Genomic DNA, 16,492 nt, shown 5'->3' with positions numbered 1-16,492 from the left:
AAAAAAAAAAAGAAAAAGACACATGCACATGCATGTTTATAGCAGCACAATTCATAATTGCAAAGATGTGGAACCTAAGTGCCCATCAGCCAACAGGGGAGAATGAAAACGTGGTGTATATACAACATGGAATGCTACTCAGCCACAAAAAAGAATGAAATAATGTCTTTTGAAATGACTTGAATAGAGCTGGAGGCCATTATTCTAAATAAAGTAACTCAGGCGTGGAAAGCCAAATGTCGTATGTTCTCACATATAAGTGGGAGCTAAGCTATGAGGACACAAAGGTATAACATGATATCATGGACTTTGGACACTTGAGTGGAAGGTTGGAGTGGGAGTGAGAGAGAAAGGACTAGTATTGCTTATAGTGTACACTGCTCAGGTGATGGGTGCAGCAAAATCTCCACAACCAATGCTAAAGAACTTTTCCATGTCACCAAGAACAACCTGCACCCCTAAAAACAACCGAAATAAAATACTTTTAAAAAGAAAGCAAAAGCGTTTTGCACTGATTTTCCAGCAGACCTATTTGGTCAGATTCATTTATACTCTCTCACTTGCCTCTTTCCCCACCTGCTCCCCAATCACACACACGTATTTCCTATGCTGCTGAGTTTAAGGGACAAAGAAAAGATCACTAACCCACACAGACAGCTGCATAAAATCCACAAATATTAGGAAAGTTTAATGCAAACCTAACCATACGAGATAAACTCAAGTTATCACATATTCAATCTCAATCTCTCTCTCTCTCTCTCTGGCTGTCTTTTAATGCCTAGCCCAGTCTCATTTGCCTCATCTGTTTTAAATTGAACGGCTTAGTCGGGCTCTTAATAATTGCACAATTAGAATGTCCTGTGAAGATTTAGGGGCCCATCTTTTAAGTTCTGCTGTTGGCAAATGATGGTTTCTGAGGCCAAGATCCATCTTTGAAAGTCTCCTTCTGCCTCTGTCAAAATCACAACACATCTACAATGTGGAGGCCCAGGTGCCCAGAGCTCATAAGCACATGAGAATGTCCCTGCCCATTGAATTAACCCCACAGAACCACAAACATTAAGGCACTTTATACTCAGAGGAACTCATGCCTTTCTGTGGTTAGATAGTTCCAATGAACCTACCACTCCATAATCTTAAAGTATTTGCAAAGTTATATATGCATTTAGTCATTAGATGAGAAAATTTTCATCTCTTTTGCAGCTAAGGTTTAAAAACACTTCTTGACAAAAATATACTTACATCACTTAGGGCATTTCCTGCCGCCTTCAGCTGCTTAAGCAGTGGGTTCTCTGAAGCAGGAAGCACATTATAATCTGCTTTGCCTTTATTCTTTTCATAGTCTTCTTTGTATTTTACCTGTAGGAGTGAAATAAAATGATAAAATAACTCTCTGGGTTATTTTTGCCCCGTCTCTATTATGGATATTCTGACATACTTCCACAAATCAATTTTCTCTTTAGAAAAATGGCAGCTTGACGTTTTATAAACAAAATACTCATAGTAACTCATAACAGCAGAGGAGAAACTGCATAAATTTCTAGCATGCTTTTTCTTCCCATTCCTTTATTCATTTCAAATTATCCACAGGGTTTCAATTCTGTGCCCGGGTTGAGGACAGATATAAGAAAGAACAACACATTGTCTTTGCCCTCAAAGAGAGAGATACAGAAATAATGGGAGAGAGAAAAAGATGAAAATAGCAACCGTGCAAGACACCCCAGATACCTACTGCTGTAGAACCTTCACTCAGCTCTTAACGCCCAGCTACCTATCTGCCAACACGCTCCTAAAGAAAGGAAGCGAGAAGCACCACTAATCCACCCTTTTATGCCTCACCTGCGATGGTACGTGGAGCACACATGTATTCAATGTACAAGTAGGAGGACGAGGAAGGAGTGGGGAGAAGGAAGCTTGTTTTCCCTTCTGCCCTTCCCATTTGCACCTTTAATTCCAGCTATGGCAGGAGCAGCAAGTTGAGGGGTATTAGGGGAGAATAGGGAAGATGGGGTTCACAAGCCCCCACCAGAACCCTATCCACAGGGATTAGAACAAGAAATCGATCCTGGTTCCCACCATAATCCCCACTGTAAGCCCTTTATTCAGGCAATATCACCACAGAAGTTCAAGGAATCCTAGATAAACCCAAGACTTATGAGCCTCAAAAAACAAAAGCAATCAGCTTGATTTCCAAGGGCAAGAGACACATAACAGAAGCACAGAGGCATCCACCCCTCAGCCTCCACAGAGCATCACAAGGGTATGCTACAGGAATGAGGGACTCAGAATGCTTTTCTACATTAGAGAATTACCTATTTCCTTGAAAAACAAACAACTAGAAAGCAGATTCACAAACTGTACTATCCCCCTACCTGCAGCTGGGATACGCAGCCTTCTCCCCTGTTAAACAGATGAACTGCCAGGGATTGTGGCAAAGCCATCACCGCCTCTCGAGCACCAGATCTCTTCCCCTTCCATCTACTCTACAATATCACCCCAGCCATTCTTCCCACTTCCAACATCACCAAATCTTCCCTCTCTACTGGATTCTTTCCATCAGCATGATGTTTTGGTTTCCTATCTCAAAAAGTCCCTCTTTACCCACCTTTTCATCAGCTACTTGCCCATTTTCTTCTTTGCCTACCAGGGAAATACTTAGAGTGGAATATACTTGTATCTTCAATTTCCCTCTTTTCATTCACTCATGAATCCTCTCCAAGCAGACTCAGCCAAATTGCTCTTGTTCAGGTCACCAGAGACCAGACATTGGTAAATACATTTCAGAGACATTTGACACAGTTGGTGATTCCCTTTCCCCTTCACTAGCTTGCCAATGCTATTTCCCTCTCCTGTTTTGTTCTCTCTTGTCTCACATATAAGTTCTTGTGGAATAACCCACAGTTCAGTCCCTACAGCTTCCCATTCACATGCACTCCCTTGATACTCTCCAGATTCATGGCAGGAAACACTCTCTGTATGTGGATAACACCCCAGTTTATACAACTTTCCATATATCTCTCCTGAAACTTCAGGCTCAGGTAATCAACTGACCACTGACACTTCCACGTGGATGTCTAAAAGGCATTGCATCTCGAATCTACCATGTATGAAGATGAGCTCCTGTCTGTCCTCCAAAAAAATTACCAACTTCTTCCATAGTCTTCCCTGTCACAATAAAGGGAAACCCCATTTACCTAACTGCTTAGGCCAAAACCTGCATCATCCAATATATCAGCAAATCAGATCTGCTTTCAAAATTCTTCTCATCACCTGCCCTGCTACCCTCCTGGTCCAAAACACCACTGTCTTACACGTGGATGCTATAATAGCCTTCTAAGTGATGTAATCCTGCTTTCTCTCCTCTGGCACAGCCAAGGCCAGGGTTAGAACCGAGTGTGTTTGGCTTCAAAGTTTATGCTCTCTTTAGTGACCATCAGACTATTTACCAAAGTCACTCAATAGAGCGTATGGAAATATCTATGGATTTATGAACCTGTGACTAGGTTTTTCTGTAGTCAGTGAGAAAATAAGAAAAACAATGATAGTATTGAACGTATGAGTGCCTATCTTCATATAAGGTTATCAATTGCCTCTTTCTGGGGGGAGAAGTCCTGCTCCCTAAGATTACACTCTTTCTACTTCTAAATAGCAAAAGGCCTTTTCAGTGAGAAGACACTACATCAATTTGATAAATGTACAGTTTGGTTCCTCAGGCAAATAACAAATTATTCTAGGAAACACTGAAGATAGTAATTAGATATTATTAATGCTCATACATGGCCAAACATTTTTAAGTAGCCCTATGATAATTCCAAAGTACTTTTGTTGTTGTTCTTGTTGTTTCAATTCTACTCTTCTTCAAACGCCTCGCATTCGCTGATCTCAACCCTGGTAGTTCCCCCAAGAACCACCCTTCCCCCTTTTTACTAGTTTTATACCAGAGCCAAAATTACAAGAAATCCATCCACCATCAAACCATCAAGATAAATGGGATGATTTCCTCGTACCTTGCTAGCTGCCACACCAGCTTTTTTATTCACTTTATACTCTGGTGTTTCAGTCTGCATGAAGTAGATCTGGTCTTTCATATTTTCAAAATCTTCCTGATATTTCCTCTGTAAGACATTAAACAAGCTAAAGAACTGCTGTGAAAACAAACTATACAAGGGTTTACATGAGAAGACACAGGGATTTGGAAAAGTTACCCAAAGTCACCCTGTCCTTGGTTTAGGCTGATCAGATTAGAATTAAAGATTGTGGTATCATTGCAAAAATGATTAGCAATTTTTAACAGAGATTTAGAACAATTAGAAGAGGCTAAAAAAAGAATTAGAAAGGCTTTTCTTGGCTACTAAGAAAGGGCTCTTAAGGGCCAGGAGCAGGAAACTTAAAAGAAAAGAAAAACAATAGTTAGATTTATGTTTTCCAGTGAGGAGACACTAAATTAATCAATTCCATACCCATAGAGTTTGGCACCTCAGGCAAAGAATAAATTAAAAAGAGTCCTTTAACTTGTACTAACTGCACTTTGCAGTCGGTAAGAGAGTCTCACCATAATGTGCCTGTGAAAATTGAGGTAGAAATAATGGCATTTGACCAAAATAATATTTCTCAAAAGGAAAGAGAGTTTGTGAGATTTCTTTCTTAACAGGAACTCTATACCAGATCTTGCCCCAAGAAGAGGGACCTCAAGTGTTCTGGCACCCCTTTGGGTAGAGCAGGTGGCCAGAAGTCACTAAGGAAAGGGGTCTTCCTCCCAGGATGACTGACCCTGGCCAGCCCTTCTCACTTACTGTGCTGATGTTTTCAGCATTCATTCTGGCATTTGCAACTTCAAAGCAAGGTGTCTCACTCCATTTGCCTTTGATTTTATTTTCATAGTCTTGTTTGTATTTTTGCTAGAAAAAAGAAAAAGAAAAAAAGGAAAAGACAAGCACAACTCATGAATTGGCAAATAAGGCAGCAAATTAAGAAATAATGATTAACTTTAAAAAATATCTTCTGCAAGCCATTCTTAGGTCCTTAATAAATGTCTTTTAAAAAGTCTTCCAATGTAGTGTCAATTTACCCAACCAGAAAGTTGGGTGAGGGGGCATAGAGAACGGAGAAAGAGGGTACTAATGCCCCCTTCCCTTGCTGAGTTTGGGGACTTCATTTATTCAGAACTTGCAGATGTCCCCTGATGTTTAAAGAAATAGAGTCAGAAGTCATCCTCTATTTATATTTCAGAGTTACAATACAACCTATCAACCTGAAATTTCTATGTCAAATGAACTCAGCCATTAATTTCTAAGCTTCACCAAAACCCCTAGTTATTCAGAAAGCAATAACCACAATAAAATTCAACTTGCAGGCTAACGAGTAGACCTTCTAGTTTAGAGCTAAATTTAATAGGAACTAGAAAGTAATTCAAAAATTGAATTATTGCCCCAATTGACTCCCAAACACCACTCCATCTGAATCCCAGTCTGTGCACTCCTGGAAGGGAGAGGTGCTGTATCATCTTCGCTTTCTTATCCTCAGAACCCAACACAAAATGCAGCACACAGAAGTTACCTCATAAATGTTTGTTCAACCACACTAAACCGAGAGTTAACCAAGTTAACCCTAAACCTGGGCTCATGAGCCAGAGCCCAAGCTGAGTTAGAGCAATTTTCCCTCCATGGTTCATAAAAATGTGTTAACAGACATAACTAATGGGTCTCAAGGCACTGGCATGTGCCTACATCTCCATAATTCCCATTAAGGAAAAAGAAAGTGTCTTTCTGGTATACCTTTAACAGAAGAACTAAAGGTGAATGATGTGCAGAGTCAATGAGCTTGGGTTAAAGGAAGCTTAGCCATCACTCAAATGCCTAATTTCCTTTCTTCTCAAAAGGTTAGTATGCAAAATAATAGCCAACTGGTTTTTGTAGCTATAAATTTTAGAGTCTTGGGCCTGGGTTTAAACTCTGGGAACAAGACCTAACTTTGTCATGAACAAATGTGTTATTTAGCCTCTCCAAGATTCTGTTGTCTCAGCCACAAGTGCTGGTGATACTGTTTACAGAGAGGCCTGCTGGGAAGCTTAATAAGATCATTCACTGAAGAGTGCTTTGTAAACCCCACAGTGCTAAGCAAATGTAGGGTATGACAATTGTAATAATAATAATAGCTATCATTATTGTCATCATCATAACAGAAAGTCAGAAACTCTGTAAGAAAGAAAATTGTATGTGCAGGGAGGGAAAAGTTCTTCAGTGGAAATCTTTGCTAAGATAAGATGCATGTTATACTGCTGATTGATTTACCTGCACTTTGTTTTGAAGATTTAAAGAACTGAAGTCAATAAAATTGATTTTTGGATTTTCTAAGACTACTTATAGAAATGTTTCTAATCTTTTTTTGGAAACAGACCTCTTCAAGAAATTGAGAAAGCTATAAAATGCTCACAAACAGTTATAACTTCAGAGGTTCTTGATGTACATATACCTCAGGTTAGGATCTCCTAATCTATCATTTTTTGGAGGGACATGGCCCTACCTCCTGCTTGCTGTTAAAGGAGAAAAACCTTGGGTTTGGGAAGGGGCAATTGGGCCTGATCCCCAAAACTGAGATACTTTGAAATATAATTTAAATTTGAGAAGGTAGCAGATATTCTTAATGAGGTCTATATGTTGGACATTTATCAATAAACAGGCATTGTATATGTAGATTTGTTAAGGATAATTGAGCAGGAGACTAATTCTCATAGTGAGAGATGGATGTCTGGTTTTTAAGAAGATATTAAAACCATGCAAAACAATAGTGTAAGATCACTCAAACCCCTCATCCAAAGTCCTTCCGTCTTTCTTAATCTTCACAGACCTATCCAGGTCCGCAGGTATTTCCTCCTACCCAGCAGCTGAAATGGGTCAGGGTGGAGATAGAGCTCTCACAATCCACTCCTGAGCACTGCCAAGTCTGGGAAGATTTTCATGATATAGGAGGAGGCTGGAGCTTGTTGACCACTGAGGAAGTTATGGCCTTCTGCCTCATTTGTGGGTAGGCCAGAAGTTGAAAGGACAAAGGTCCATAGGTGGAGGAGTGAGAAGAAGAGAGAGGTATGTGTCCACGCGGGACCCTCTCTACCAGCCAAGGGGTCTCACTCTGCACATCTGAGAGTAAGGCCAGAGTTTTTGTATAATACATGGAGACAGATTACCCATATTAGGGTCCAACATCCAACCTTCCCAACATCCAAACGCAACAGAGTTGGAGAGAAAGGTTAGGGGAAAACCTGTCTCTTCAAACTCTGTTATATTTGCAGGTGATGGAAACTTGGAAGAAACCGTCAGTTTAACTTCTCTAGAAATTTTTGGTTTGTTTAACAGAGGAAAGTATGTCAGGTCAATTACAAGCTCTGGGACACCTTCTCTGGGTAAGAGGGTGACCATGTGTCCATAGATACAGTAAACTTGTTTCCCTTCTCCTCAGAGGTCAGCTGAGGGGACTTCCATGGGGCCATAAACTAGGTACCCTGCTGTCTTGCTTAAACGCATGGCTTCATTATCTACTTTCAAAATCCGCATCTGTAATTTTTATGTGGCTATCAAATGGAAAGGAATACGAAGGCAGTTAATTACCCTTTTCTTCTGTGAGTAGCTAAGCACTGGGACTCCTGATGATTCCATTCATAGAAAAGTTATCCCTGCAGAAAGGGTATAAAGAACCCAGCTGGTATTTTTATTGCCCACAGTGGGCCCAATGCTGTCTGCTTGACTCAATCAAATCTCTTCTAGTGAAATCAATGGAAATCTTCCCAATTCTATGTGATAGAAGAATTTCCATGGTATTAGAGGACCAGAGCCTGGTTTCTTCATGCTGTGTAACAATATGTTACTGAAAGATTATTATTTTTTTAAGTTTAGGCTCCAGTTGGTATCAATGGGAAATTCCAATCTGAAACCTTCTATTTTTTCTTTTGTAGCTCTGGAAGGCAGCAGAGAGGCAGGTACAGAGAAACTAAAGGGACTTCCCCGTCTTCTATTCAGGGCCCCACTTTCAGCTGGTTATGGGGTACATAGTTTCCCCACCTGGAAGGCCTGTTTCAATGAACAACTCTACCTGCTCATCTATGTTAGAGCTACAAAATACAGCTGAGACAGAAGGAAGTAAGTAGCTGATGGCTTTGGCCAAAGGCAAAGGTGAGAGAATTGATTCTGACAGGTGTAGTAAGAAAGGCTGGCAAATGGCATGTAACATTAGTGTAATCACTGCAGATATGCAATTATTACCATCTGAATTGGGAGCTGTAAGAAAAGGATGTGAGGATGCGCAGAGAGCTCCACCCAAAATATGGCTCCCTAGTATAATGAGTATTTTGAATTAAAGGCCCTTAGAGATTGATGGAAGCTTGGAAACTAGAAGAGACTTTTTTCTGTCTACATAAAGACCAGACAGTCCCACTAAGGAGAACAATTGTTTCCTCCTAATACCCACCCGCCCCACCCCTGCCACATCCTATCTCTCCCCTTAGCTGATATTATTACTCCACAGGGCAAAGCCAGTTCTGGCAATGCTTTCAATGTATCCAACATTGTCACCTTGCTCACCTAGAATGGTGCCATCCAATGCATATGTAATGCAAGTCATTCTCATAGCCACATTTTTAAATCCTCTACCTCTCCCAAAGCACAGGTTCAAGTTTGCTTATCTGCCTAAGATCCGGACCTACGAAAGAATAAATCAATTGCCTCTGGCCCCTTCTCTGAGTTTTCAACTGAATCTATATTTCAGGAAGGAAGACTAAAGTCTGTCAACAAACCTGGACAAACTTTGGTCAAAAAGTCATTGTTCGCTTTGTGAGCCCAACAGGCTTCACCCCAGACTACTATATGTTCTTCAAACCTACTGAATTCTCCCTAGTGATCATTTCTTGCCCCTTAACAGAATTCTTCTTCTCCCCATTCCCCATAACCTATTTTGCCAGAATCCAAGTTCCTAGTCTTTCTGTAACTTCAAGATGGTATATAAGCTTCAGCACCTCCTGGGGAGCTAGGGCTTCATTCTGAAGGCTCCCGTGTGTACACGTTAAATAAATTTGTATGCATTTTCTTCAATCAATCTGCCTTTTGCAAAGTTGATTTTTCAGCCAAACTTCAGTGGGCCAAGGAGGAACCCTTGGCCCCAACAGATGGATCTGAGCAACATGATTCAACAAGGGGATATTGAGTTTAAATGCATGCGAGTAAGTAGATAAAGGAGACTTTAATCCTATTTTAGGGAGGAAGAGGACACGATGCTGCTGCAACATGGGTCAAGGCATCTTGAGAGTGAGGAGGGAAGACAGTACCAGAGGTAAGTCACTTTGAGAAGCCCTGTGCCTCCCTTGTGGGATGGTTTGTTGTTGGGTGGACTTCTACCAATCCCAAGCATTTCTCCCCAACACAACTATTACTTTGGATGCACAAGGCATTAAAGAACTCAGAAATCTGGGTAAGACTGGGAATAAATAATGTCACCATGGCCAGATCTAGTGATTTTTTCACAGCCACCTTCCCCTTAGCTCATATTACTACTCCACAGGGCAAGGCCAGTTCTGGCAATGCTTTCAATGTATCCAACATTGTCACCTTGTCCACCTAGAATGGTGCCATCCAATGCATATATAATGCATGGCATTCTCAAAGCCACATTTTTAAATGTAGAAACATGTGAGAAATAACTTTCATAATATAGTTTACTGAACCAAGTAAATCTGAAATATTAACATTCCAACATGTGATCAATATTAAATATTAATTTGAAACATTCTTTTTTTCATAATTAAGTATCCAAGATCCAGTGTCTATTTCTCACATATTGGACACTAAGTGTTAGGGAATAAATGTCTGTGTCTCCATCCCACAGTTTCACATGTTGAAGCCCTAACTCTCAAGTACCATGTGATTGTACTTGGAGGTAAGGGCCTTTGGAAAACAATTAAGTTTAGGTGACGTCATGAGGGTGGGAACCCCATAATGAGATTATTGTCATTATAAGAAGAGGAAGAGACCAGAGTTGCTCTGCGTCTCCACCGTGTGAGGACACGATGAGAAGGCAGCTATCTACAAGCCAGGAGGGGGTCTCTCACCAGGAAGTGAAACTGTGATATTAGACTCCCAGCCTCCAGAACTGTGAGAAAATAAATGTCTACTGTTAAGCCACCCAATGTATGGTATTTTGCTGCAGAAGCCCAAGTTGACTTATATGCTTAGTTTATGCTGATCAAAGTCAGGTGCTTCCTAGTCACATTTGGCTAGTGGCTTCTGTGCTGAAGAGTACAGTGCTAAACCAACTGGCAAGTCTAAATTGGTGGAGAGAATGATTATAGAGGAGTTCAAAAGTAATTTTCCAAAATCACTTTTAAGGCAGGGGAATTGCTCGAACCAGGGAGGTGGAGGTTGCAGTGAGCTGAGATTGCGCCGCTGCACTCCAGCATGAGACTCTGTCTCAACAAAACATATTTAAATAAGGCAAAATAATATTTCTTTAGTAAAGAAACATTCTTTTAAAATAGACTTTAAATAAAAAATTAAAAATAGATTCATTTTTATTTCTAAATGACTACTTGAAAACACCTTTTTATTTTTCTTCCAAGAAGATAAATTATCCTTCTCCCCCATCTTATTTACAATATCAACACTTTTTTTTTTTTGAGACAGAATTTTGCTCTTGTTGCCCAGGCTGGAGTGCAACGGCGCACTCTTGGCTCACTGCAACCTCCACCTCCTGAGTTCAAGCAATTCTCCTGTCTCAGCCTCCCAAGTAGCTGGGATTACAGGCACCCGCCACCATGATTGGCTAATTATTTGTACTTTTAGTAGTGATAGGTTTTACCATGTTGGCTAGGCTGGTCTCAAATTCCTGACCTCAGGTGATCAACCCACCTCAGCCTCCCAAAAGGATTACAGGCGTGAGCTACCCTACCTGGCCAATATCAATACTTTCAGTGGACCATGTATTTATGTACAGTTCTAAAGTTAATTTCTGCTTAGCCTTGGGAAAAATTTCAGATTGGTAGTATTCTTATTAGTGAACTTTTATTATACTTACTAGATCCTTTATTCAAACAGCTCACAGTTAGGTAATCTGCAATATCGAACACTGACAAACATCACTGAATAGACATCATCTTCCAGACTATTTCATCCTTCTTTACTAGATACTTTACTCAGAAAATGCTTAAGATAAAAATCTTGAGGTTTCATCAAAATTCAAGCAGAAGAACAAACTGCTCAACTCCACGGAGGGCAAGATAAAGTATTTAAAAGCAGCAGTATCCCAGGAGAAAGTGGCCTGATTTGGACCAATTTAAAATAGGAATTGAGCATGGGCCTATTCATCAGCAGAGCATCTGTCTCTCTGCATTCCTCATCAGAGCCACATTCCCCAGAGCTAGTTTATTAGCCTAAATATAGGCAGACTAAGCTGTTTGCTAGGGCAAACAGCTTAAAAGTTATGAGGTCCACTGCTCACTGCTGTTAACTAAGGTATGTCTGAGATACATTCTTATTTTTATAAGTCTGACTGATAGGATAAAACTATACAAGGTTGGCTGGGCCCGGTGGCTCATGCCTGTAATTCCAGCACTTTGGGAGGCCAAGGCAGGCAGACTGCCTGAGGTCAGGAGTTCGAGACCAGTCTGGACAACATGGTGAAACCCCATCTCTACTAAAAACACAAAAAAATTAGCTGGGCATGGTGGCACACACCTGTAATCCCAGCTACTCAGGAGGCTGAGGCAGGGGAATTGCTCAAACCAGGGAGGAGGAAGTTGCAGTGAGCCGAGATTGTGCCACTGCACTCCAGCACGAGGCTCTGTCTCAACAAAACTATACAAGTTGTTCACCATGAATTTAAACCAGCTCTTCAAGGAAGTGTGTGCTTATTTGGTGACTCTGTAGTATTACTGCCATAAGTGAAAATGTCAAGTGACATTAGGATGTGGCTTCTGTTTCTAAAAAGTGACATTCACATTTATCAACCACTGAGTCATCAAGCTGGCCAAACATTCATTAACATAGTTCATGACATTTATGGATGTATTGCGTTTGCTGTAGAGCTTTTGGGGATCATATGTAAAAATACTCTGAGTGTTTGTGTTTCATCTTCCGGCTCACCTTTAGTAACCTTCCCGATAGGTGAAATGATTAAGCAGAGTTTTCAAGAGAGGGAGAGTCCCGGCTCTATTTACTTACCTTGCTCACTTGATTGGTTACTTTCTTGGCAAATTCTATATCTGGAGGATCGGCTAGAGGCGTGAATTGAGCTTGCTGTTCAGCGAGACCTTTTTTGTAGGCAACCTGATGAAATAAAAGACAGGGATGTATTTTAAAAATGATTATGCTTTCATCTTTATTTGAAGTCTTAAATTTTAGTGTAACATGTTATCATAATTTGTCCTTCTAGATGTCACATACCCTTGCTCTCAGTACTGCTGGTGATTTCTATTTTGTTTAATTTTCTTCCCTCCTCCTCAGGACTCATGACCCTAGATCTGCTTTCTTCCCTTTGTTTCCACACCATGGTTCGCAATTTCAATTATTCTCTTAACCAGCATCTTTAACTCCCAACCTCTTGTCTTTTTATCACACTCACTTAATAAACCCCCAGCCTTGGATCAACTTGACCATATACTTCCTCTGTTCTTATGCCTAGGATGCTGAATGCCACAGAAGAAAACGGGTGCCTCACGCCTGTAATCCCAGCACTTTGGAAGGCTGAGGCGGGCGGATCGCCTGTGGTCAGGAGTTTGAGACCAGCCTGGCCAACATGGTGAAACCCTGTCTCTACTAAAAATACAAAAACTAGTCAGGCATGGTGGCAGGTGCCTTTAAACTCAGCTACTCGTGAGGCTGAGGCAGGAGAATTGCTTGAACCTGGAAGGCGGAGGTTGCAGTGAGCCGAGATTGCGCCACTGCACTCCAGCCTGAGTAACAGAATAAGATTCCATCTCAAAAAAAAAAAAAAAAAAAAAAAAAAAAAAAAAAAAAAAAAAAAAAAAAAAAAAAAAAAAAAAAAAAAAAAAAAAAAAGAAAAGAAAACCCACAACTCCATGGATCAGGCAGTGCTAACAAGGTAAATAGGGGTAAGAGGGAAGAAGGTACAGGGCGGGGCACCTCTGAACTCTAACATTTAGCTTGAAATCTACGTGTCTGCCCAGTGGTGGGTTCTGTGAACAACAGCTTGCTTGGGGCTCTGTTCCCAATACTCTATGACCTTATGGTGTACAAATGCCACTTTGTTTTCAAGGAAGCTTGCACAGCTCATTATGAGTCTCTGGTTAGCCTATTCTCAGAGGCCAGTCTAAAACCTCAAGACTGTCCTTAAGCCCACAATCAATTCCACCTTACTCTCAGCTTCCTCTTTCATAGAGTAAAGAAATGCTACACACTTACCTTCTCCGTATTCATCCCTCCTCTCCCACCCCTGCCCTGGATCAGAGAAGAAACATCCCTCACAGCGACTGGCTCCTGCACCCATGCTGCGGCCCCTTCCAGTACATCCTTTTGCACCCAGCTCTCTCAGTCAGCCCTCCTCTTTCTCACAACTCCAACCTCTCCTCCTTCATTAGCTCCTTCCCTTCAGCCTATAAAAGACTTCTAACACCTTAAAATAGGTATGGTACCCATGAATCATGCATATCATTTTCTCTTGCCTTACTTTCTTTCTTCCTTACTGACTCCTCCGGCTTTTTATTCCACCAGACTTGGCCCTGGCTTTCAACAATGCAGAACTAGGCACAGATCCCCAGACATACGAGGCCCTCAAATGCTTCAGGACCTCGTACATGCTGTTCCCTCTCCCATCTGTCTGCAAACCGCTGTTTCCTCTCCATGGCTCAGGACAAGCATGACTCCCCTCCCAAACCTTCCCTGACTCCTGAACCAGATGCAATGACCTTCTCCTGGGACCTCATTCAGCTTGGTCCTTAGCCCCTTTAAAGGAGTCATCAGATGACTCTGTAATTTGTTGTTTACATGTCTCTTTCCTCTTGGACTGTGAACTCTGGGATGGCAAAGATGTCCTATCCTTGGGAACCCTTGTTGCCTGGATAGTTTCTGGCTAGAGCAAGAGTCAAGGACTGACATCTCAATGTGTGTCTTACACACTGAGGCCATGGCGGGGGATGCCTCAAGAGGAGAATTATCCTCATGCTCTACAATGACACAACTGTGAGATTTCTACAGATTATTTTCCCTTCCACGTGGCAGTATTCTTATTTATCAAGCAAAGCAGTTGAATAATCCCAAGGTTCCAATCATCTTTATACTCTAAGTCTAACTATATCTTATTCCAGTAATACCCACCTAGTGCCTATAACAAAAGCTTTCGTGGGCATCAAATCAACTGGGATACGAAAGATAGATTTTGAAATGTATTTACACAAATTCCACTGCTTAAATTCTTTTAAATAAGTTAAGCCAGCCACAGTGACTCATGGTTATCCCAGCACTTTAGGAGGCAAAGGCGGCTAAATTGCTTCAGCTCAAAGGTTCAAGACCAGCCAACCAAGGAAACATGGTGAAACCCTGTCTCTACCAAAAATACAAAAATTAGCCAGTCATGGTGGTGTGCACCTGTAGTCCCAGCTACTTGGGAGACTAAAGCGGGAGGGTTGCTTGATTGTGGGAGGTGGAGGTTGCAATAAGCCAGGATTATATTACTGCACTCTGGCCTGCGTGACAGAGTGAGACCCTGTCTCAAAAAAAAAACAACTGAAGACTTTATTTTAGGCATAGGTCAACAAGATTTTTCATGGCTGGTTAAGTCCTTAGGGAAAAAGCAACATTTGAACAGGAGAATGCTTATTAAGTCTGACATTCTGCCAAGAAGTTTCAGACAAATCAGATCTAGAAGTCCTGATTTCTCAGGAACCTGCTTCAGAATTCTGTTTAGTTAGAATTCTATTGTTAGGGAGAAAACCAACAGAAGTTAAAAAAAAAAAAGTTCTGTACTCTGCGTCAGCTTAAAGACTCTAAGTGTGTGCAAAGTAGTTTATCTTTACTTAGGTAATAAGAAAAACATGATAATTAGGGTTAAGAAAGACACAGGAGGAAGGTACAGAAGAGGTAGCGACAGCCTCTAAACCCAAGTCCTTAGCTAGAAATCTATGTGCCTGCCCAGTGGTATGTTCTGCAAACAACAGCTTGCTTAGGGCTCTGTTCCCAGTAATTGTAGAAGTTCACAGTGCTGACAGCAGTATTAATAGGCATGCCAGTAATCTGACACTGAGTGCATACTTGGTCTGCAATAAAAGTAAAAGCTATGCCTTAACTGCCACATCTTTTTGAGGAATAGGAATAGCGAGGAAGACTTTACTTCATTATTGTACATTCTCTTTCATTACGTCTTCTACTGTAATCGCTCAAAACGTGTGGCCAATTTTAATTGTTTAAAGTCCATAGCATTAGAATGGCATGAAGGTAACCCTTCATCTCTCCATTTGATAGATGAAGGGAGAGAGGAGATTAAGTGTCTTCTTGGAAACCTCTCCCAGGCTTAAATGACATGGCATTTCCTGGTTCACCTTCAACTTTTCTGTTTGTTCTCTCATGCTTTGGCTGGCTCCTATTCAGTCCTAAGTGTGGGTGTCCTCCAAAACTGTGCCCTTGGCCGTGCGCTCTTCTGCCTCCCTCATAGATGTTCATGTCTTCAACCATCACTTTGTTCTGATGACTCTCAAATATTAATTTCTTGCCCTGGTCTCATACCTGAGCAAGGGTACTAACTTTCTAATTTATCCATAGGATGCCTTGATCTGAATGTTCCTTCAATCATCTCAATTCCATTTCTCTTTCCATGAATGCATCTTTAACAGCTGTGCCCCTACTCACCCAGACCACCAGTCTACAGTCCGAAGATCCTCTATGGATTTTTTCTCTTTTTTGTCTCCAATATGCAATGCCATTCATGCTTATTAATACTTATTACTCTCAGATTCCTTTCTTCCTCCCCTTTGCCCTAATTATTACTAAAATAGATTTTTCCAAATTACCCAGTTTTTCCTAATCCCAATCTACCATATTGCCCATCAAAATTACTCCAGATTCTTTTTTTTTTTCTTTTTTTTTTTTTTTTTTTAGACAGAGTTTCGCTCTTGTTGCCCAGGCTGGAGTACAGTGGTGCTATCTCAGCTCACTGCAACCTCTGCCTCCCAGGTTCAAGCGATTCTTCTACCTCAGCCTACCAAGCAGCTGAGATTACAGGCATGTGCCACTATGCCCTGCTAATTTTTTGTATTTTTAGTAGAGACAGGGTTTCTCCATGTTGGTCAGGCTGTTCTCAAACTTCCAACTTCAGGTGATCTGCCTACCTTGGCCTTTCAAAGTGCTAGGATTAAAGGCATAAGCCACTGTGCCCAGCCCCAGATTCTACTTTTATTATACCGCTTTCCTCTCCAAAATCTTATGATGCTCCTTATTTCTTACCATTCCATGTCAAAGCGATTTTGTATGCCTTTCAAGGTCCTGCTCCCGGCATTCTCACA

At 41.1% G+C, this 16,492-nt stretch overlaps 1 protein-coding gene across 1 annotated transcript in view; it reads right to left on the bottom strand.

The window, feature by feature from the left end:
• Positions 1-16,492, bottom strand: part of NEB (nebulin) — a 217,375-nt gene that overhangs the window by 187,900 nt on the left and 12,983 nt on the right. Inside the window, exons 10-13 of the mRNA XM_017523188.2 lie at positions 12,201-12,305; positions 4,794-4,898; positions 4,008-4,115; positions 1,243-1,359 (exon numbers count right to left, since the gene is read on the bottom strand). Of these exons, the coding sequence (XP_017378677.1) occupies positions 1,243-1,359; positions 4,008-4,115; positions 4,794-4,898; positions 12,201-12,305 (435 nt within the window). The remainder of the gene's footprint in view (positions 1-1,242; positions 1,360-4,007; positions 4,116-4,793; positions 4,899-12,200; positions 12,306-16,492) is intronic.

Source organism: Cebus imitator, unplaced genomic scaffold, assembly GCF_001604975.1.
Source record: "Cebus imitator isolate Cc_AM_T3 unplaced genomic scaffold, Cebus_imitator-1.0 Scaffold27, whole genome shotgun sequence".
NCBI lineage: Eukaryota > Metazoa > Chordata > Mammalia > Primates > Cebidae > Cebus > Cebus imitator.
The sequence above is the reverse complement of the archived record's forward strand: the minus strand, read 5'-3'. Positions and strand labels throughout refer to the sequence as shown.